We start from the raw sequence: 23,088 nt of genomic DNA, 5'->3' as shown, positions 1-23,088 counted from the left end.
AAGGAACAGGTGTGGGAAGACTAAATGATTGATTAGGGGAATAGGAACAGCTGGGAGCAGGAACGGAACGATAGAGAGAAGAGAGAGAGGAAGGGAGAGAGAAAAAGGGGAACGAACCTAAAAAGACCAGCAGGGGGAAAATGAACAGAGGAAAAGCAAAATGACAAGACAATCTAAGACAAAACATGACAGCATTGTGCAGCGATACGCCATCCCATGTGGTTTGCGTTTAGTGGGAACATTATTTGTTTTTCAACAGGACAATGACACAAAACACATGCCATCCCAGCTTTGTAAGGGCTACTTGACCAAGAAGGAGAGTGATGGAGTGCTGCATCAGATGACTTGGCCTCCATAATCACCTGACCTCAACCCAATTGAGATGGTTTGGAATATGTTGGTCCACAGAGTGAAGGAAAACAGCCAACAAGTGCTCAGCATATGTGGGAACTCCTTCAAGCATTCTAAGTGACTACCGCATGAAGCTGGTTGAGAGAATACCAAGAGTGTGCAATGTTCTCATCAAGGCAAAGGGTGGCTTCTTTGAAGAATCTCAAATATAAAATGTATTCTGATTTGTTTAACACTTTTTTGGTTACTACATTATTCCATATGCATTTTTTCATTGTTTTGATGTCTTCACTATTGTTCTACAATGTAGAAAAGAGTAAAACAAATAAAGATAAAACCCTGAATGAGTAGGTGTTTTCCAAACTGTTGACTGGTATGGTGGTTCATGTCTTTACTATCAAATAAGGAGAGACAAACTTATCACACAAGTCAGAGTTAAACTTAAACTAAATCTTTAAGAGTGAGATCTTTGCAATAGTGAAGGCTGGTTGATGAATCACCGTGTCTGATGATCCGTTGAGAGCGCCGAGACAAAGGTACAAAGGTCTTTTATAGCCAAGATACACCCCTTTCAACCTACATGACAAACAACCAATATATAGAATGGGTCACAAGGTTAAGATTTGTATGAAAGATACGTATAATACATAGCATATCTGCTGTGTCAACAGTTTTCATTGTATAGACCAGTGTCTGGCCCTCCAACTCCAAACTGGAACCATCTCTCCCTGGTATGCTATAGAACAGAAACATTAACTCATGCTCTGTAATGCTCTTTAAGTTTTATCTCCCAAAATACATTGTTAATCTCCTGCCAGTATTATCTCCCAGAGGCCCATCCTCAGTAGAACACACAAACAATAGTTAAGAATACTCTATTATGTTGAAATAAAACAACCATTTGATGCAATAAAAGTATTATAACATAATCTTGCAATTTGGCCACCATCCTGGTACTGTATATTCCTAGACAAGTGCTTATTGTTTTCTATGATACTTAACAACAGTGAAAACAACAACTTGAAAACAACTCCGTGCCCATAGGAATGAGGAACGGATCGGTTTCAGTCGATAAGAAAGCATGTGATAAATATTTCCTGTAGCTTTCCTGCAAGTCACGGGGGGGGGGAAACCAGTACTGTGCTTGATACATTTAATAAAGTATTACTGGCACGGAACTCTGTAATAACCACAACCATTACCATCATCAATTCTGCCTCTACCATCCAACTTTTCTGCCATAATAATGCCTTCACCAGGAGCAGACAGTCTCTGATGCTAGAGCACTAATGCTTCCCATTCATTTTTTCTTCAACTGTTCTCTCTTTTTATTTTTTGGGGGTGGAAACCTGCAATTCTTTAGCTGTGAATATGTAAAAGACAGCCTATCCAATAATATATGAGTCGGAAGTTAACATACACCTTAGCCAAATACATTTAAACTCAGTTTTTCAAAATTCCTGACATTTAAATTTAAATGGAAGAATAATAGTAGAGAGAATTATTTATTTCAGCTTTTATTTCTTTCATCACATTCCCAGTGGGTCAGGAGTTTACATACACTCAATTAGTATTTGGTAGCATTGCCTTTAAATTGTTTAACTTGGGTCAAACGTTCTGGGTAGCCTTCCACAAGCTTCCCAAATCAGTAACTGAGTCAGGTTTGAAGGTTTCCTTGCTCGCACAAGATTGTTCAGTTCTGCCCACAAATGTTCTATGGTATTGAGGTCAGGGCTTTGTGATTGCCACTCCAATACCTTAACTTCGTTGTCCTTAAGTCGTTTTGCCACAACTTTGGAAGTATGCTTGGGGTCATTGTCCATTTGGAAACCCATTTGCGAACAAGCTTTAACTTCCTGACTGACTGATATGTTGCTTCAATATATCCACATAATGATGCCATCTATTTTCGAAGTGTGCCAGTCCCTCGTGCAGCAAAGCAACCCCACAACATGATGCTGCCACCCCCGTGCTTCACTGATGGTATGGTGTTCTTCGGCTTTTAAGACCCCCCCCTTTTTCCTCCTAACATAACAATGGTCATTATGGCCAAACAATTCTATTTTTGTTTCATCAGACCAGAGGACATTTCTCCTAAAGTACAATCTTTGTCCCCATGTGCATTTGCAAACTGTCGTCTGGCTTTTTTATGGAGGTTTGTAGCAGTGGCATCTTCCTTGCTGAGCGACCTTTCAGGTTATATCGACATAGGACTTGTTTTACTGTGGATATATACTTTTGTACCTGTTTTCTCCAGCATCCTCCCAAGGTCCATTTGCTGTTGTTCTGGGATTGATTTGCACTTTTCTAGAACAAAGTACGTGCATCACTAGGAGACAGAATATGTCTCCTTCCTGAGCGGTATGACGGCTGCGTGGTCCCATGGTGTTTATACTTGCGTACTATAGTTTGTACAGATGCACGTGGTATGTTAAGGCTTTTGGAAATTGCTCCCATGGATGAACCAGACTTGTGGAGGTCTACAATTTTCTTTCTGAGGTCTTGGCTGATTTCTTTAGATTTTCCTGTGATGTCAATCAAAGAGGCACTGAGTTTGAAGGTAGGCCTTGTAATACATCCACAGCTATACTTCCAATTGACTCAAATTATGTCAATTAGCCTATCAGAAGCTTGTAAAGCCATGATATTATTTTCTGGAATAAAGCTTCAAGCTTTTTAAAGCAACAGTCACCTTAGTGTATGTAAACTTCTGACACACAGGAATTGTGATACAGTTAATTATAAGTGAAATTATCTGTCTGTAATCAATTTTTGAAAAAATGACTTGTGTCATGCACAAAGTAGATGTCCTAACCAACTTGCCAAAGCTATGGTTTGTTAACTTCTTTGGGGTACCCCACCCTTCTTCTCAATTTCCGCTTAAAGACATACCCAAATCTATCTGCCTGTAGCTCAGGGCCAGAAGCAAGGATATGCATATTATTGGTATCATTTGAAAGGAAACACTGAATTTTGTGGAACTGTGAATTGAATGTAGGAGAATATAACACAATAGATCTGGTAGAATAAAATGCAAGGAAATAAACATACGTTATGTGTTTTTTATTGTTGCTGCATCATCTTTCAAATGGCCAAGAACAGCCAAACATACATATAGGATGCTGTTGATGATTTGAATGAAGAACATAAGATTGCAACAATAGCTGAGCAAAGTTTTAGACAGATAACTTCAAAAATGAGCGAGCTACATGACATTGAGCATGAAGTCACCCAGGTGTCCCACACAAATGTACCCAAATGTACCTCCCCCCAAAAATAATATATATATGAAAAAAGTATTAATTAAATAAACAATAATAAACAAACATATAACAAGGGTAACTATTTACACATTTTCTATTAGCAATATTGTGAAGTCCCTCAGTCCTCTACACAATATTGTGCTGCTGGTGCCATGGCCCACAGCAGTCTCTTTCTGCTGTAAAGCAGAGGCTTACTGAACAGGTGGTGCAGGTGATGGGGCATTTCCTGTGACAAAGGGCACAATGACGTCTCCCTAGTGTGCCCTTTGTGCCCTGTGGCACATTCATGCCTGCAGAGATTAATCTGGGCAGGTGAACACCACTGGTTGGAGCAGAAGGTGCTGCAGTGGACTTGCTGTAGCTAGCAAGCTCCTGGATGAGCAGCTCCCTGAAGGCTAGCTGTGAGATGGGGGGCTGTCCACAGCTCTTGGCCATTTCCTTCTTGAGAATGAAGGAATTCACCACAGCAATGTCAATGAAATGATAGAAAAATATTTTATACCATTTCATGGTCTTGTGAAGAACATTGTAGTATCCTATCAGTGCATCTGACTGGTCCACACCTCCCATGCTCTTGTTGTAGTCCTTCACAGCAGCTGGAATGGGGACATGTTTTGTGGTCTATGCTCCGGCACCGTCCTTCACACGCCTGACCACGTGATTTCCACTGAAGGACTTGTGGATACTGGAGATCATGACCACCTCTCTGGTATCCATCCACTTCACAAACAGCAGGCCATCTTCACGGATCCATCGCATGGTACCCCACTCAGCCCGCTTAGGCATGTTGTTTACCTTGGTCTTTGGAAATCCCACCCTGTTGGTAAAAATGGTGCCACAAGCCCACACCTCCCTCTTCCTCAGCTCTGTAAACAGGGTAGGGCTTGTGTAGAAGTTGTCCACAAACAGTTTGTAGCCCTTCCTGAGCTCTGTAAACAGGGTAGGGCTTGTGTAGAAGTTGTCCACAAACAGTTTGTAGCCCTTCCCCAGCAGTTGAAAATCCAATAACTCCATAACGGAATCATAACTCAGTCCATTACCGGTAGTAAAACAGTTTTTCCCCTCATAAACCAAATAATTGCAAGTGTAGGCACACACAGAATCAGCCAAAACAAACAGCTTGTAGCCCCATTTGGTTGGTTTGTTACGCATGTATTGTTTGAGGCTGATTCTGGCCTTTGAGGCTACCATCCTCTCATCGATGGACAGGTTCTGGGCGGGCTGAAAATAAGTCTTGCAGGCATCAACGATGCTGGGGTAGAGAGGTTTTATTTTACAGAGCCTATCAAACCTTGGTGTGCCTCTCTTCTTGTCATTCTCCCCATCAACTTCTGGGTCACTGTTGTGAAGTGCCCGTGAGATAGTCAGGAAAGGCAGTTGATAGAGAGGTGACATTTTCCAGTAGTCCCTTAGAGTTTTCAACTTCACCAGCCCCATATAAATGACCATTGAAAAATAGCAGAAAAGGTCTGACATGGAAATGGTCTTCCATGCCTCTTTCTTTCCTGCCTGCCTCTTATCCCCATACTTATTGGTGTTCACCACCAGGGAATCAACAACTGACGAGGTGAAAAACAGTTGAAAAGGTTGAAGGGGGCTGTACTTTGCAATCATGTCTAGTGGAGGTCCTGGCTGCCTTTTGGGTCTAAAAACTGGTGGATTTGGTTCCACATCATCTTCTAACACAGAGTGCCAACAACCCTCTGTGACATAACAACATGTGGAAAATGTCTAAGGGTTTGAATACTTTCCGAATGCACTGTATCCCCATTGATTCTTAAAGAATATAACATATAAATGCCTCATGAGCGTACTTCCACTGTCGTACTCAGTCAGAACACAAAATATAAGCTTGTTTTACTCCAATGTTTGTAAACAAAGTAAATGTTAACAAACAACGTATAGCCTCAGAACATGGTTAAAACACAAATGTCGATTTCATGGATGGGATCCTGCTCTGTTTATGAATTTCAGACTGCTTACATTTCTCCAGCCCCATCCCTAAATGTTTTACCGAGACGTTGGGCGGAGAAATGTGTTCGGGAATGCTTCTGATAATCAGCTACTCTTTCTGGTGTCTGATGTCACACAGATGTCTAGACCTTTAATTAATCAAAATGACATGTCCTTTCTTGTAATTCACCAGGGTTTCCGTGTTGTTTTGCCAGTTTGTTGAGAAACTCTGCATAAAAATGTTGTTTGGCCGTTCAGGTTTTAGGAATGATGAAGTGATGGGAGTGCTTATGTCATTAACCCAATGACTTCCTCTCCTTAAATGCTCCCACATCTACACTCCCAAGGTAGTTGTCATTTGGCTGCGAGGCAGATAGTTCTACATCTGGAAATCAGTCAATTCATTATCATTCTATTGTGGAAAGAAAGTAACAGGACTCCTCTTCGTGGTAAACATAGTTATATTTCTAAAGGTGAGTGATGGATGTCATGATATCTGTTCTTTGATTGAACATTAATAGTCTCTTCTCACACACCTGAATGCATGAGAGTTGGTCTGCTCTTTGGTTTGACTATAGGCAGTCAAGCATTTGAACACTTCTGACTGCCGATGCATGTGTTGATTGATTTTACACTTTCAAATCACCTAGATTAGCCAACATCGATAAAACATTTTTTTTAAACTACATTTAAAATACAATATTGGCTGGTTATTTCATTGATCAAATTCCACAAATCGTCCCTTTAATTGTCTGGTCCTATAATATTTTATTTGATAATTTGCTTCCAACTCTTCAATTTGTTCTCTACTCATTTGTAGGTGTTTCCAGGTAGCGATAGCATTAAAAGGTGACATGTATTGGAAGATTTTGACAGCAGTTCTCTGCTTCTATGCAGTCGTTCCTGGTAAGTTTCTCCTGTTATTTACTCCTCTCTTGAGGAGCCATGTAATGCATCTCCTCTGTCTCCTGTGTGACGGCAATGACGTCAAAACAAGTTGATGGTGTTGAAAGTTACTGTGTCATCAATATTGCCAATCCCTGTCAATGTCAATTAAATAGTTGTTACTGGTGAATTACTGTATATTTTTTGGCGATTTTGTTCAAAATAAAAACTGAAATATCACAGTCCTGTTGGAAGGTGAACTATCGCCCCACTCTGAGGTCCTGAGAGCTCTAGAGTAGGTTTTCAACATGTATCACTATGTCTATGTACGTTGCTCCATTCTTCTTTCCCTCAATCCTGATTAGCCTCCCAGTCCCTGCCAATGAAAAACATCCCCACAACAAGATGCTGCCACCACCATAATTCACCGTAGGGATGGTGCCAGGTTTCCTCCAGACGTGAAGCTTGGCATTCAGGCCACAGAGTTCAGTCTTGGTTTTAACAGACTAGATAATCTTGCTTTTCCTGTTCTGAGAGTCTTTAAGGTGCCTTGTGGCATACTCCAAGCGGGCTGTTATGTACCTTTTCCTTATTAGTGGCTTCCGTCTGGCCACTGTACTATAAAAAGGCCTGAAAGGTGGAGTGCTGCAGAGATGTTTGTCCTTCTGGAAGGTTCTCCCATCTCCACAGAGGAACTCTGGAGCTCTCTCAGAGCTAACATTGGGCCCTTCTCCCCCGATTACTGTTAGGCTGGGCAGCCAGCTCTAGGAAGAGTCTTGGTGGTTCCAAACTCCTTCCATTTAAGAATGATGTAGGCCACTGTGTTCTTGGGGAACTTCTCGTTAAGCATTCAGCAGGAGGATGTCTGGCTGTGCCCAGTTGTATGGGCTACAGAGGAAGTGAGTCAAGAGCCCTCTGTGATTTCCGAGGGATCGCGGGTGACATCGGCTTCTCCCGGGATCTTCCGGGATTCCTTGGAGGCGAGGTGGGTGCTGTGGATGAGCGAGTATGACCGGGAGCAGATCTCCTCTCCCTCCTACGTTCCCGTAGCCGCCCATCAATCCGTATGGTCAATGCTGTGAGCGAGTTGAGATCCATGGGAAGCTCCCCGGCTGAAAACACGTCTTTAACCACCTCTAATAATCCATGCATGAACGTGTCGAACAGAGCTTCCGGGTTACAGGCACTCTCGGTGACCAAAGTGCGAAAATCTACTTCGTAGTCTGCCGCACTACGGGAGTCTTGACTCAGTTGCAGTAGCTGATGAGCAGCCTCTCTCCTGGACAGCGGAGAATCGAACACCTTTCTAACCTCCGCCACAAACGGTGGATTGTTGCTCCCACACCACCACTGCCCAGTTGAGAGCCCTCCCAGATATCAGCATTATCATGTACGCTTTCCTTGAGCGAACCGAGGGAAACGAAGAGGGCAGCAGCTCAAAGACGAGAGAACATTAGGAGAGATACACCCGGCTGGATCTCCAGCGTAGTGCTCCGGAGGAGGTAAGCGGGTTCTCGGGATGCCGGGGTATATTGGGGAGAAGTGCTGTTGGTAGAGGGGTAACTGACAGTCGGGGGGATTACAGTCGTGGCTTGCTGCTTAGTAGATCACCTATGGAATTGCTCCAGCAATGTGATGAAAGCGTGGTCGTGGCATTCCACCAAGGTCTGCGTTCTTTCCATAAGATCTTGAAGTACTTCCTCGTGTCCACCAATGGCAACTCCTTGGACGGAGACAGCGTTGTGGAGCTGGTCTGAGTCTGCTGGGTCATCATTGCCAGTTCATACTATCACAACTCAGGATATGACCCAGATGCAGACACAGGAGGCGGATGGTTCAGCTCTCAGATAATTTATTATAACACGGGGCAGGCAAAAGGCAGGTTGAGGACATGCAGAGATTCGTAATTCGTAACTAGGTCAGATTCCGACAGGTACAGGACGGCAGGCAGGCTCAGGGTCAGGGCAGGCAGAATGGTCAAAACTGGGAGGACTAGAAAAGAGAAACTAGAGATACTGGAAAACGGGAAAACACGCTGGTAAGACTTGACAAGACAAGACGAACTGGCAACAGACCACCAGAAAATGTGGGGATAATGGGGGAAAATGGGAGACACCTGCTGGGGGGTGGAGACAAGCACAAGACAGGTGAAATAGATCAGGGTGTGACATGTGGTATGCTGCATAAGTCAAGACATTGTATTCAAAGCAAAAAAGTTAGTAATAATGCTGCAAAGTGTAAACAAACAAGACAGACAGACATATATCAAGCAGACAGACAGGCAGACATGTCTGTCGGTTTTTATATCTGTTCTCTCTCTGTTCTCTCAGTTCTCTCTCTCACACTCTCTTCTCTAATCTCTCCTCTCCCTCTCTCTATCTCCATCTCTCTAACTCTCTACCTCATAGTTATCCCCCTCCTTCTCTTCTCTCTCCCTCCCCCTTCTTTCATCCCCTTCACCCTCTTTGTCCTTTCTCTCTCTCTTTCTCTCTCACTCTCTATGCTCTCTCACTCCCCTCCCAGGACAGACAGACTGACAGACTGATAGGCAGGCAGACATATCCACTCACAGACAGACAGAGACAGACTCACAGACAGACTTTTTTTGTATTTTGGTTGGTATAGCTGTTCTCGTTCTCTCTCTATTATCTATTCCCCCCTGTCCCTCTCTCATTACCTCTCCCTCTCTTTTCCTTCCTGTCTCTCTCTTCCTTCCTTCCTTCCCCCCTCTCTCTCTCTCTCTCTCTCTCTCTCTCTCTCTCTCTCTCTCTCTCTCTCTCTCTCTCTCTCTCTCTGAGATTCTTTCAACCTCTGCCATATTGTGGATTCAGAGCTATCTATCTAATATAACTCAAAGGGTTTTATTCAATGGAATATTCTCTAATGTCAAACATGTAAAATGTGGTGTACTGCAGGGCAGTCTCTACTCTTTTCTATTTTTACCAGTGACCTGCCACTGACATTACAGTTTTTCTCAATTGCTAAAACACTAAAACCCATTGGCTGAACTAAGTTCTCAGTTGCCTGGACTCATTGAGCTAATTATGCAGTCTGTTGTCAATACCTTAAACCATTTCACATGGTAAAACACAATTTGTAGTTCTCACTTAGACTTTTCAGCAAAACTCTAAATACATTCTCATTCTCAAAACACATTCTGCACTCTAATGCACATGTCATCCATACTGGTAAACACAAATGGCCACAATCAAATACAAATAGAGAACATACAGTGGGGCAAAAAAGTATTTAGTCAGCCACCAATTGTGCAAGTTCTTCCACTTGAAAAGATGAGAGGCCTGTAATTTTCATCATAGGTACACTTCAACTATGACAGACAAAATTAGAAAAAAATATATCCAGAAAATCACATTGTAGGATTTTTAATGAATTTATTTGCAAATGATGGTGGAAAATAAGTATTTGGTCACCTACAAACAAGCAAGATTTATGGCTCTCACAGACCTGTAACTTCTTCTTTAAGAGGCTCCTCTGTCCTCCACTCGTTACCTGTATTAATGGCACCTGTTTGAACTTGTTATCAGTATAAAATACACCTGTCCACAACCTCAAACAGTCACACTCCAAACTCCACAATGGCCAAGACCAAAGAGCTGTCAAAGGAAACCAGAAACAAAATTGTAGACCTGCACCAGGCTGGGAAGACTGAATCTGCAATATGTAAGCAGCTTGGTTTGAAGAAATCAACTGGGGGAACAATTATTAGGAATTGGAAGACATACAAGATCACTGATAATCTCCCTCGATCTGGAGCTACACGCAAGATCTCACCCCGTGGGCTCAAAATGATCACAAGAACGGTGAGCAAAAATCCCAGAACCACACGGGGGGACATAGCAATGACCTGCAGAGAGCTGAGACCAAAGTAACAAAGCCTACCACCAGTAACACACTACGCCGCCAGGGACTCAAATCCTGCAGTGCCAGACGTGTCCCCCTGCTTAAGCCAGTACATGTCCAGGCCTGTCTGAAGTTGGCTAGAGAGCATTTGGATGATCCAGAAGAAGATTGGCAGAATGTCATATGGTCAGATGAAACCAAAATAGAACCTTTTGGTAAAAACTCAAATCGTCGTGTTTGGAGGACAAAGAATGCTGAGTTGCATGGGGGTGGAAACATCATGCTTTGGGGCTGTTTTTATGCAAAGGGACCAGGACGACTGATCCGTGTAAAGGAAAGAATGAATGGGGCCATGTATCGTGAGATTTTGAGTGAAAACCTCCTTCCATCAGCAAGGGCATTGAAGATGAAACGTGGCTGGGTCTTTCAGAATGACAATGATCCCAAACACACCGCCCGGGCAACGAAGGAGTGGCTTCGTAAGAAGCATTTCAATGTCCTCGAGTGGCCAAGCCAGTCTCCAGATCTCAACCCCATAGAAAATCTTTGGAGGGAGTTGAAAGTCCGTGTTTCCCAGCTACATCCCCAAAACATCACTGCTCTAGAGGAGATCTGCATGGAGGAATGGGCCAAAATATCAGCAACAGTGTGTGAAAACCTTGTGAAGACTTACAGAAAACATTTGACTTATGATACAAATTAAAGGCCTTTCTCATATTTTTAAGTGGATGAACTTGCACAATTGGTGGCTGACTAAATACTTTTTTGCCCCACTGTATGTCATTGATTGAATACAACCACTCAAAAATTGATTTAACCTGTTTCAAATGATGCGACACAACCAATATAATCCATTTCAGAGAGCACACAGGTTGTTGAAGGTGGGAAGGAGAAAGTCTGAGATTGGATACTGTAGTACAGTGCATTGTAGGCTGTATACTGTACAATGGACAAATTGTATGGCCCTGAACATTGTGCTTTCCATTTAGTACCAACTGCTCAATAGATTTTGACTGGTTGCAGGTACATATGAACAAAGAACAAGAATTGCAGTATCACAAGGACATCACAAGTGGAGGAGTGACACAAGTCAGAAATAGCGATACAATTAATCACTTACCTTTGATGATCTTTACATGGTTGCACTCACAATACTCCCATTTACTCAATAAATGTTTGTTTTGTTCGATAAAGTCCCTCTTTTTATCCAAAAACCTCTGTTTTGTTCGCACGTTTTGTTCAGTATTCCACACAACAGGCAGATGAAAAACCCGAAAAGTATCAGTGAAGTTCGTAGAAACATGTCAAACAATGTTTGTAATCAATCCTCGGGTTGTTTTTGGTCATAATAATCAATAATATTTCAAACAGACAAGAGATTTGTCAATATAAAAGAAAGGTACGCATGAAAAACCTCTGGGACACTGCAGTGTCCACTCATTCAGAGTGGTCTTAGTCCCTCAATTTTCCGAATACAAGCCTGAAACAATTTATAAAGTCTGTTGGCATCTAGTGGAAGCCATATGAAGTGCAATTTGAGTCCTAAGTCAATGGAATCTGTATAGGAAGTCAATGGAAAACTACAACTTAAAAAATAATTATCAGGTTTTTGCCTACCATTTCAGTTCTGTTATACTCACAGACATTATGTTTTCTATCCAATTCTACTAATTAGGCATATTCTAGCTTCTGGACCTGAGTAGCAGGCAGTTTCAGTTTACTTTGGGCACACTTTTCAACCGGAGGTGAAAATAGTGCCCCCTACCCTAGTTGTAGTCTGTTTTGGAATGGGTGGCCAGTAATAAACGGGTCCTGAACATCTCTAAAACTAAGAGCATTGTATTTGGTACAAAGTTGAGGAGACTAAATTACTTGACGTCATCATAGAATGTAAACTGTCATGGTCAAAACATATACAGTTGAAGTCAGAAGTTTACATACACCTTAGCCAAATACATTTAAACTCAGTTTTTCACAATTCCTTACATTTTATCCTAGTAAAAACAATTGGTCAGTTCGGATCACCACTTCATTTTAAGAATGTGAAATGTCAGAATACTAGTAGAGAGAATGATTTATTTCAGCTTTTATTTATTTCATCACATTCCCAGTGGGTCAGAAGTTTACATACACTCAATTAGTATTTGATAGCATTGACTTTAGGTTCTGCACACACATTTTCTATAGGATTGAGGTCAGGGCTTTGTGATGGCCACTCCAATACAGTCGTGGCCAAAAGTTTTGATAATGACACAAATATTAATTTTCACAAAGTTTGCTGCTTCAGTGTCCTTAGATATTTTTGTCAGATGTTACTATGGAATACTGAAGTATAATTACAAGCATTTCATACGTGTCAAAGGCTTTTATTGACAATTACATAATGTTGATAAAAAGAGTCAATATTTGCTGTGTTGACCCTTCTTTTTCAAGACCTCTGCAATCCGCCCAGGAATGCTGTCAATTAACTTCTGGGCCACTTCCTGACTGATGGCAGCCCATTCTCGCATAATCAATGTTTGGAGTTTGTCAGAAGTTATGGGTTTTTGTTTGTCCACCCGCATTTTGAGGATTGACCACAAGTTCTCAATGGTGTTAAGGTCTGGTGAGTTTCCTGGCCATGGACCCAAAATATCAATGTTTTTTTCCCCAAGCCACTTACTTATCACTTTTGCCTTATGGCAAGGTGCTCCATCATGTTGGATAAGGCATTGTTCGTCACCAAACTGTTGGTTGGTAGAAGTTGCTCTCGGAGGATGTGTTGATACCATTCTTTATTCACGGCTGTTCTTAGGCAAAATTGTGAGTGAGCCCACTCCCTTGGCTGATAAGCAACCCCACACATGAATGGTCTCAGGGTGCTTTACTATTGGCATGACACAGGACTGATGGTAGCGCTCACCTTGTCTTCTCCGGACAAGCTTTTTTCCGGATGCCCCAAACAATCGGAAAGGGGATTCATCAGAGGAAATGACTTTACCCCAGTCCTCAGCAGTCCAATCCCTGTACCTTTTGTAGAATATCAGTCTGTCCCTGATGTTTTTCCTGGAGAGAAGTGGCTTCTTTGCTGCCCTTCTTGATAACAGGCCATAATCCAAAAGTCTTCACCTCACTGTGCATGCAGATGCACTCACACCTGCATTCTGCTATTCCTGAGCAAACTCTCAGCCCCGATCCCGCAGCTGAATCAATTTTAGGAGATGGTCTTGGCACTTGCTGGACTTTCTTAGGCACCCTGAAGCCTTCTTCACAACAATTGAACCGCTCTCCTTGAAGTTCTTGATGATCTGATAATTGGTTGATTTAGGTGCAATCTTACTGGCAGCAAAATCCTTGCATGTGAAGCCCTTTTTGTTCAAAGCAATGATGACGGCACCTGTTTCCTTGCAGGTAACCATGGTTGACAGAGGAAGAACAATGTTTTCAAGCACCACCCTCCTTTTAAAGCTGCCATTCTGTTATTTGAACTCAATCAGCATGACAGAGTGATCTTCAGCCTTGTCCTCGTCAACACTCACACCTGTGTTAACGAGAGAATCACTGACATGATGTCAGCTGGTCCTTTTGTGGCAGGGCTGAAATCAGTGGAAATGTTTTTGGGGATTCAGTTCATTTGCATGGCAAAGAGGGACTGATCTGATCACTCTTCATAACATTCTGGAGTAGATGCAAATTGCCATTACACAAACTGAGGCAGCAGACTTTGTGAAAATTAATATTGTGTCATTCTCAAAACTTTTGGCCACGACTGTACATTGACTTTGTTGTCATTAAGCCGTTTTGTCACAACTTTGGAAGTATGCTTGGGGTCATTGTCCATTTGGGAGACCCATTTGCGACCAAGCTTTAACTTCCTGACTAATGTCTTGAGGTATTGCTTCAATATATCCACGTAATTTTCCAGCCTCATGATGCCATCTATTTTGCGAAGTGCACCAGTCTCTCCTGCAGCAAAGCAACCCCACAACAGGATGCTGCCACCCCTGTGCTTCATGTTTGGGATGGTGTCCTTCGGCTTGCAAGCCTCCCCCTTTTTCCTCCAAACATAACAGTGGTCATTATGGCCAAACAGTGCTATTTTTGTTTCATCAGACCAGAGGACATTTCTCCAAATAGTATGATCTTTGTCCCCATGTGCAGTTGCATACCGTAGTCTGTCTTTTTTATAGCGGTTTTGGAGCAGTTGCATCTTCCTTGTTGAGTGGCCTTTCAGGCTATGTCGATATAGGACTCGTTTTACTGTGGATATAGATACATTTGCACTTGTTTCCTCCAGCATGTTCACAAGGTTTGTTGCTGTTGTTCATGGATTGATGGATTGATTTTCACTTTTCACAACAGTGTGCGTTCATCTCTAGGAGACAGAACACATCTTCTTCCTGAGCGGTATGATGGCTGCGTGGTCCCATGGTGTTTATACTTGCATACTATTGTTTGTACAGATGAACATGGTACCTTCCGGCGTTTGGAAATTGCTTCCAAGGATTAACCAGAATTGTGGAGGTCTACAATTATTTTTCTGAGGTCTTGGCTGATTTCTTTTGATTTTCCCATGATGTCAAGCAAAGAGGCACTGAGTTTGAAGATAGGCCTTGAAATACATCCACAGGTACACCTCCAATTGACTAAAATGATGTCAATTAGCCTATAAGAAGCTTCTAAAGCCATGAAATAATTGTCTAGTATTTTCCAAGCTGTAAAGGGCACAGTCAACTTTGTGCATGTAAACTTCTTACCCACTGGAATTGTGATACTTTGAATTTATAAGTGAAATAATCTGTCTGTAAACAATTGTTGGAAAAATGACTTGTGTCATGCACAAAGTAGATGTCCTAACCGACTTGCCAAAATATTAGTTGGTAACAAGAAATTTGTGGAGTGGTTTCAAAATGACTCCAACCTGTGTGTATGTAAACTTCCGACTTCAACTGTAGATACAATGGTTGTAAAGATGGCCGTAATAAAGAGATTCTCTGCTTTTTTGACACCACACTAGAGAAAGCAAGTTCTGCAGGCTTGAGATTTGCATTTTATTGTAATCAGAGGGCTGTTATAAATACTATGCACACCAGTCTCTCTAGGCTAAGAGTTGAGGAGAGACTGACTGCATCACTTCTTCTGTAATATGTTGAGAATCCCATTTTTTTGCATAGTCAACTTACACACAGCTCTGACACACACACACTTAACCCACCACCAGACATGCCACCAGGGTTCTTTTCACAGTCCCCAAATCCAGAACAAATTCAAGGAAACGTGCATGGAACTTCCTTCCATCTCATATTGCTCAAATATACATCAAATCTGGTTTCAAAAAACAGATAAAGCAACACCTTGCGGGCACAACGCCTCTCCCTTATTTGTCCTAGATAGTTTGTGTGTATGCATTGATATGTAGGCTACGTTTGCCTTCATTTTTTTTTACGTAGTTCTGTCCTTGAGCTGTTCTTGTCTAATGATATTCTGCATTATGTCATTCTTTATTATGTTTCATGTTTTGTGCTGACCCCAGGAAGAGTAGCTGCTATGTTTGCAACAGCTAAAGGGGATCCTAATAAAATTCCAAATACCAAATACCCCGACAGACAGGCAGTTTCATGTTTCCAGTTCATCTCAAAATATTTGACTGATATTCTCTTCAGAATTAATTCTAACAAGGCAGTTTGTTTATTGTGTTATTTTTTGCCCCACTGTAAATGCTTTCGGGCTGATTGACTTAAATTGTCATATGCTGGTAATTTGGGAAGGTTCAACCTTTTTAACCCCTCAAAACTGTTCCTATGACCCCCAATTAACTCACTTCCTATAATCACAGGAAGCTGATGTTGAATGTATGACTTCCTGGGGACACCTTTTAAAAATGTACCGAAGTTTAGTCTTTTCGTTAAGAATTGACTGTTCTACAGACAATGGAAGAACGTGTTTTTGTATAACCTCAGGGAGAGAATGAAGAACCATGTCGAGAATGAATTAAGTCACCACCTATTTCCACAGAAGCTGAACCTTAACACAGGCAATCCCTATACAGTCAGAATGGATTTTGTGAAAAGACAGTTAGCTAGCTCAATCGAGTCCGCGGGGCGTCATGGATATGTAAGGGATGTAGTAGGTAATGCTTTTCTATGGAAGAAAGGCCTTGTTCTTGCTGTAAACAGTTAATTTCACATGGTCAGCTGTAATCTTGCGTTCATCGAGAGCTTCTGCTGAACGATCCCAAATGTGAATTGTCTTTCTAGTCTCAACCATTCTGCAGATGTCACTCACAGCCCTAGCCCTAACCACTAGCAGACAGGACACTCCTGCAAGGCCGTCATCTATGTCTATTTTCTTTTATGAATAAATATTTTTTTGTTTTATACAGCTTTTTTCACTCCAGACACAAATGTATACATACAAAAAACAACTTACATCAGCACACAAACAATGACTACATTTCATCAGCCCAGACGTGCATGCTAGTGCCTGCATTATTGTTTGCCACATGGCCTTAAATTGCACAGATTTGTTTTTCCTCTGTCAACCATGCTTTTTCAATATTTTAATACTAGTCATTTGATTTGACATTGTTTTAATGATGGCGGATTGATTGATTTCCAAGTTTGTAGTCTAACGTTTTCTTGAAATATGTAACGGTCGTCGTTGGAATGAGGTGAGGACCAATGTGCAACGTGGTAAGTGTCCATCGTTTTAATGAAGTCAATGAACACTGAACAAAAACAACAAAGTGAATGAACGAAACCAGAAACAATTCTGTCTGGTGCAGATACAAACACTCAACAGAAAACAATCACCCACAACTCAAGGGTGAAAACAGGCTGCCTAAGTATGGTTCTCAATCAGGGACAACGATACACAGCTGCCTCTGACTGAGAACCATACCAGGCCAAACACAGAAATACCAAATCATAGAAAAAGAACATAGACCGCCCACCCAACTCACGCCCTGACCATACTAAAACAAAGACATAACAAAAGAACTAAGGTCAGAACGTGACAAAATGAGTGATGAGAAGAGAATCGTCCAGCCCATTGGGTATCTCACTATATCCCCATATGCCATGTCTTGAAATATGTAGACAAACAGATTAAAAGTAAGTTTACAATGTAATACTTCTGATAGACAACTTTCTAGCTCCGCCCGTAATTTTTAGACTTCATAGCATCCCCAGCGGGGATATTGAGTAATTATTGGTTTTACACTTAAGACATAACTTCTGCCGTTCTGCTGTAAATAATTTTTCAAGTAACCCTACAAAAAGTAATTAATACACCTTTTTATTTTATACGTAGGAAGTTGTGTTTTTTAATAATCTACATGGGTAGTAGGTGCGTCAGAGACAATAGGCCTATCATTGCCATGCATCTAATTGGCCTCTTGCTCAGCCCCGGCCTCCTCACTTAATTGACTATCAAGTTTTATTTTTAAGTAAATTGGATCAGCAGGTCGGACTCGGATACGGAGAGTGAGATGGATGAAAGGCAAGACCAAGTGGTGCACAAAAATGCCAAGAAAAAGTATTATCTGATTAAGCTCGTACCAAACTTGTCATGTTTTGTCTTATATTGTCTTGTCATTTTGCTTTTCCTTCTGTTCGTTTTCCCCCTGCTGGTCTTTTTAGGTTCGTTCCCCTTTTTCTCTCTCCCTTCCTCTCTCTCTTCTCTCTATCGTTCCGTTCCTGCTCCCAGCTGTTCCTATTCCCCTAATCAATCATTTAGTCTTCCCACACCTGTTCCATATCTTTTCCCCTGATTAGAGTCCCTATTTCTCCCCTTGTTTTCCGTTTCTGTCCTGTCGGATCCTTGTTTATTGTTCACCGTGCTGTGTCTTTGTATCGCCCTGTCGTGTCGTGTTTCCCTCAGATGCTGCGTGGTGAGCAGGTGTCTGAGTCTGCTACGGTCAAATGCCTTCCCGAGGCAACCTGCAGTTTATTATCGAGTCTCCAGTCAGTTCTCGTGATTACGAGTGAAATTGTTTTTATGCTTTATTTACCGCTCCGATTTGTCTAGGAGTATTGCTATTTCCTTAAACTGGATTAAAGACTCTGTTTTCGCCAAGTCGCTTTTGGGTCCTCATTCACCTGCATAACAGAAGGATCCGACCAAAGAATGGACCCAGCGACTACAGACGCTCGTAACACTGCCGTCGAGATCCAAGGAGCCATGCTCGGCAGACACGAGCAGGAATTGTCTGCTGCTCGTCATGCCATGGAGAACCTGGCCACTCAGGTTTCCGACCTCTCTGGACAGTTCCAGAGTCTTCGTCTCGTGCCACCTGTTACTTCCTGGTCTGCCGAGCCTCCGGAACCTAGGGTTAATAACCCACCTTGCTACTCCGGGCAGCCCAAGGAGTGCCGCTCTTTTCTCACCCAGTGTGATATTGTGTTCTCTCTCCAACCCAACACATACTCTAGAGAGAGAGCTCGGGTTGCTTACGTCATTTCACTCCTTACTGGCCGGGCTCGAGAGTGGGGCACAGCTATCTGGGAGGCAAGGGCTGATTGTTCAAACAATTACCAGAACTTTAAAGAGGAGATGATTCGGGTTTTTGACCGTTCAGTTTTTGGTAGGGAGGCTTCTAGGGCCCTTGCTTCCCTATGCCAAGGTGATCGATCCATAACGGATTACTCTATAGAGTTTCGCACTCTTGCTGCCTCTAGTGACTGGAACGAGCCGGCGCTGCTCGCTCGTTTTCTGGAGGGACTCCACGCAGTGGTCAAAGATGAGATTCTCTCCCGGGAGGTTCCTTCCAGTTTGGACTCTTTGATTGCTCTCGCCATCCGCATAGAACGACGGGTAGATCTTCGTCACCAAGCTCGTGGAAGAGAGCTCGCGTCAACGGTGTTTCCCTGCTCCGCATCGCAACCATCTCCCTCCTCTGGCTCAGAGACTGAGCCCATGCAGCTGGGAGGTATTCGCATCTCGACTAAGGAGAGGGAACGGAGGATCACCAACCGCCTGTGCCTCTATTGCGGATTTGATGGACATTTTGTCAATTCATGTCCAGTAAAAGCCAGAGCTCATCAGTAAGCGGAGGGCTACTGGTGAGCGATACTACTCAGGTCTCTCCATCTAGATCCTGTACTACTATGTCGGTCCATCTACGCTGGACCGGTTCGGGTGCTACATGCAGTGCCTTGATAGACTCTGGGGCTGAGGGTTGTTTCATGGACGAAGCATGGGCTCGGAAACATGACATTCCTTTCAGACAGTTAGACAAGCCTACGCCCATGTTCGCCTTAGATGGTAGTCATCTTCCCAGTATCAGATTTGAGACACTACCTTTAACCCTCACAGTATCTGGTAACCACAGTGAGACTATTTCTTTTTTGATTTTTCGTTCACCTTTTACACCTGTTGTTTTGGGTCATCCCTGGCTAGTATGTCATAATCCTTCTATTAATTGGTCTAGTAATTCTATCCTATCCTGGAACGTTTCTTGTCATGTGAAGTGTTTAATGTCTGCCATCCCTCCCATTTCTTCTGTCCCCACTTCTCAGGAGGAACCTGGCGATTTGACAGGAGTGCCGGAGGAATATCATGATCTGCGCACGGTCTTCAGTCGGTCCCGAGCCAACTCCCTTCCTCCTCACCGGTCGTATGATTGTAGTATTGATCTCCTTCCGGGGACCACTCCTCCTCGGGGTAGACTATACTCTCTGTCGGCTCCCGAATGTAAGGCTCTCGAGGATTATTTGTCTGTGTCTCTTGACGCCGGTACCATAGTGCCTTCTTCCTCTCCGGCCGGGGCGGGGTTTTTTTTTGTTAAGAAAAAAGACGGTACTCTGCGCCCCTGCGTGGATTATCGAGGGCTGAATGACATAACGGTTAAGAATCGTTATCCGCTCCCCTTATGTCATCAGCCTTCGAGATTCTGCAGGGAGCCAGGTGCTTTACTAAGTTGGACCTTCGTAACGCTTACCATCTCGTGCGCATCTGAGAGGGGGACGAGTGGAAAACGGCGTTTAACACTCCGTTAGGGCATTTTGAGTACCGGGTTCTGCCGTTTGGTCTCGCCAATGCGCCAGCTGTTTTTCAGGCATTAGTTAATGATGTTCTGAGAGACATGCTGAACATCTTTGTTTTTGTCTACCTTGACGATATCCTGATTTTTTTCACCGTCACTCGAGATTCATGTTCAGCACGTTCGACGTGTTCTCCAGCGCCTTTTAGAGAATTGTCTCTACGTGAAGGCTGAGAAGTGCTCTTTTCATGTCTCCTCCGTTACTTTTCTCGGTTCCGTTATTTCCGCTGAAGGCATTCAAATGGATTCCGCTAAGGTCCAAGCTGTCAGTGAGTGGCCCGTTCCAAGGTCACGTGTCGAGTTGCAGCGCTTTCTAGGTTTCGCTAATTTCTATCGGCGTTTCATTCGTAATTTCGGTCAAGTTGCTGCCCCTCTCACAGCTCTTACTTCTGTCAAGACGTGTTTTAAGTGGTCCGGTTCCGCCCAGGGAGCTTTTGATCTTCTAAAAGAACGTTTTACGTCCGCTCCTATCCTCGTTACTCCTGACGTCACTAGACAATTCATTGTCGAGGTTGACGCTTCAGAGGTAGGCGTGGGAGCCATTCTATCCCAGCGCTTCCAGTCTGACGATAAGGTTCATCCTTGCGCTTATTTTTCTCATCGCCTGTCGCCATCTGAACGCAACTATGATGTGGGTAACCGCGAACTGCTCGCCATCCGCTTAGCCCTAGGCGAATGGCGACAGTGGTTGGAGGGGGCGACCGTTCCTTTTGTCGTTTGGACAGACCATAAGAACCTTGAGTACATCCGTTCTGCCAAACGACTTAATGCTCGTCAAGCTCGTTGGGCGTTATTTTTCGCTCGTTTCGAGTTTGTGATTTCTTACCGTCCGGGTAGCAAGAACACCAAGCCTGATGCCTTATCCCGTTTTTTTAGTTCTTCTGTGGCTTCTACGGATCCCGAGGGGATTCTTCCTTATGGGCGTGTTGTCGGGTTGACAGTCTGGGAATTGAAAGACAGGTTAAGCAAGCACTCACGCACACTGCGTCGCCGCGCGCTTGTCCTAGTAACCTTCTTTTCGTTCCTGTTTCCACTCGTCTGGCTGTTCTTCAGTGGGCTCACTCTGCCAAGTTAGCTGGTCATCCCGGTGTTCGAGGCACTCTTGCTTCTATTCGCCAGCGCTTTTGGTGGCCGACTCAGGAGCGTGACACGCGCCGTTTCGTGGCTGCTTGTTCGGACTGCGCGCAGACTAAGTCAGGTAACTCTCCTCCTGCCGGTCGTCTCAGACCGCTCCCCATTCCTTCTCGACCATGGTCTCACATCGCCCTAGACTTCATTACCAGTCTGCCTTTGTCTGCGGGGAAGACTGTGATTCTTACGGTTGTCGATAGGTTCTCTAAGGCGGCACATTTCATTCCTCTCGCTAAACTTCCTTCCGCTAAGGAGACGGCACAAATCATCATCGAGAATGTGTTCAGAATTCATGGCTTCCGTTAGACGCCGTTTCAGACAGAGGTCCGCAATTCACGTCACAGTTTTGGAGGGAGTTCTGTCGTTTGATTGGTGCGTCCGTCAGTCTCTCTTCCGGGTTTCATCCCCAGTCTAACGGTCAAGCAGAGAGGGCCAATCAGACGATTGGTCGCATACTACGCAGCCTTTCTTTCAGAAACCCTGCGTCTTGGGCAGAACAGCTCCCCTGGGCAGAATACGCTCACAACTCGCTTCCTTCGTCTGCTACCGGGTTATCTCCGTTTCAGAGTAGTCTGGGTTACCAGCCTCCTCTGTTCTCATCCCAGCTTGCCGAGTCCAGCGTTCCCTCCGCTCAAGCGTTTGTCCAACGTTGTGAGCGCACCTGGAGGAGGGTGAGGTCTGCACTTTGCCGTTACAGGGCACAGACTGTGAGAGCCGCCAATAAACGTAGGATTAAGAGTCCAAGGTATTGTTGCGGCCAGAGAGTGTGGCTTTCCACTCGCAACCTTCCTCTTACGACAGCTTCTCGTAAGTTGACTCCGCGGTTCATTGGTCCGTTCCGTGTCTCCCAGGTCGTCAATCCTGTCTCTGTGCGACTGCTTCTTCCGCGACATCTTCGTCGCGTCCATCCTGTCTTCCATGTCTCCTGTGTCAAGCCCTTTCTTCGCACCCCGTTCGTCTTCCCTCCCCCTCCCGTCCTTGTCGAGAGCGCACCTATTTACAAGGTACGTAGGATCATGGACATGCGTTCTCGGGGATGGGGTCACCAATACTTAGTGGATTGGGAGGGTTACGGTCCTGAGGAGAGGAGTTGGGTTCCGTCTCGGGACGTGCTGGACCGTTCACTGATTGATGATTTCCTCCGTTGCCGCCAGGATTCCTCCTCGAGTGCGCCAGGAGGCGCTCGGTGAGTGGGGGGGTACTGTCATGTTTTGTCTTATATTGTCTTGTCATTTTGCTTTTCCTTCTGTTCGTTTTCCCCCTGCTGGTCTTTTTAGGTTCGTTCCCCTTTTTCTCTCTCCCTTCCTCTCTCTCTTCTCTCTATCGTTCCGTTCCTGCTCCCAGCTGTTCCTATTCCCCTAATCAATCATTTAGTCTTCCCACACCTGTTCCATATCTTTTCCCCTGATTAGAGTCCCTATTTCTCCCCTTGTTTTCCGTTTCTGTCCTGTCGGATCCTTGTTTATTGTTCACCGTGCTGTGTCTTTGTATCGCCCTGTCGTGTCGTGTTTCCCTCAGATGCTGCGTGGTGAGCAGGTGTCTGAGTCTGCTACGGTCAAGTGCCTTCCCGAGGCAACCTGCAGTTTATTATCGAGTCTCCAGTCAGTTCTCGTGATTACGAGT

The 23,088-nt window shown here is 43.8% G+C and overlaps 1 protein-coding gene across 4 annotated transcripts in view; it reads left to right on the top strand.

Annotated features, from left to right (window-relative positions):
- Positions 1 to 5,902: 5,902 nt before the first annotated feature.
- Positions 5,903 to 23,088, top strand: part of LOC124013145 (mucin-5AC-like) — a 38,010-nt gene continuing 20,824 nt past the window's right edge. For all 4 annotated transcript variants that reach the window (XM_046327342.1, XM_046327344.1, XM_046327343.1 and 1 more), the window contains exons 1-2: positions 5,903 to 6,040; positions 6,388 to 6,473. In XM_046327342.1, the coding sequence (XP_046183298.1) occupies positions 6,422 to 6,473 (52 nt within the window). In that variant the 5' untranslated portion in view covers positions 5,903 to 6,040; positions 6,388 to 6,421. The remainder of the gene's footprint in view (positions 6,041 to 6,387; positions 6,474 to 23,088) is intronic.

The sequence above is a fragment of the Oncorhynchus gorbuscha genome, linkage group LG24 (genome assembly GCF_021184085.1).
Source record: "Oncorhynchus gorbuscha isolate QuinsamMale2020 ecotype Even-year linkage group LG24, OgorEven_v1.0, whole genome shotgun sequence".
Classification (NCBI taxonomy): Eukaryota; Metazoa; Chordata; class Actinopteri; order Salmoniformes; family Salmonidae; genus Oncorhynchus; species Oncorhynchus gorbuscha.
This window is presented reverse-complemented; position numbering and strand designations above follow the sequence as displayed.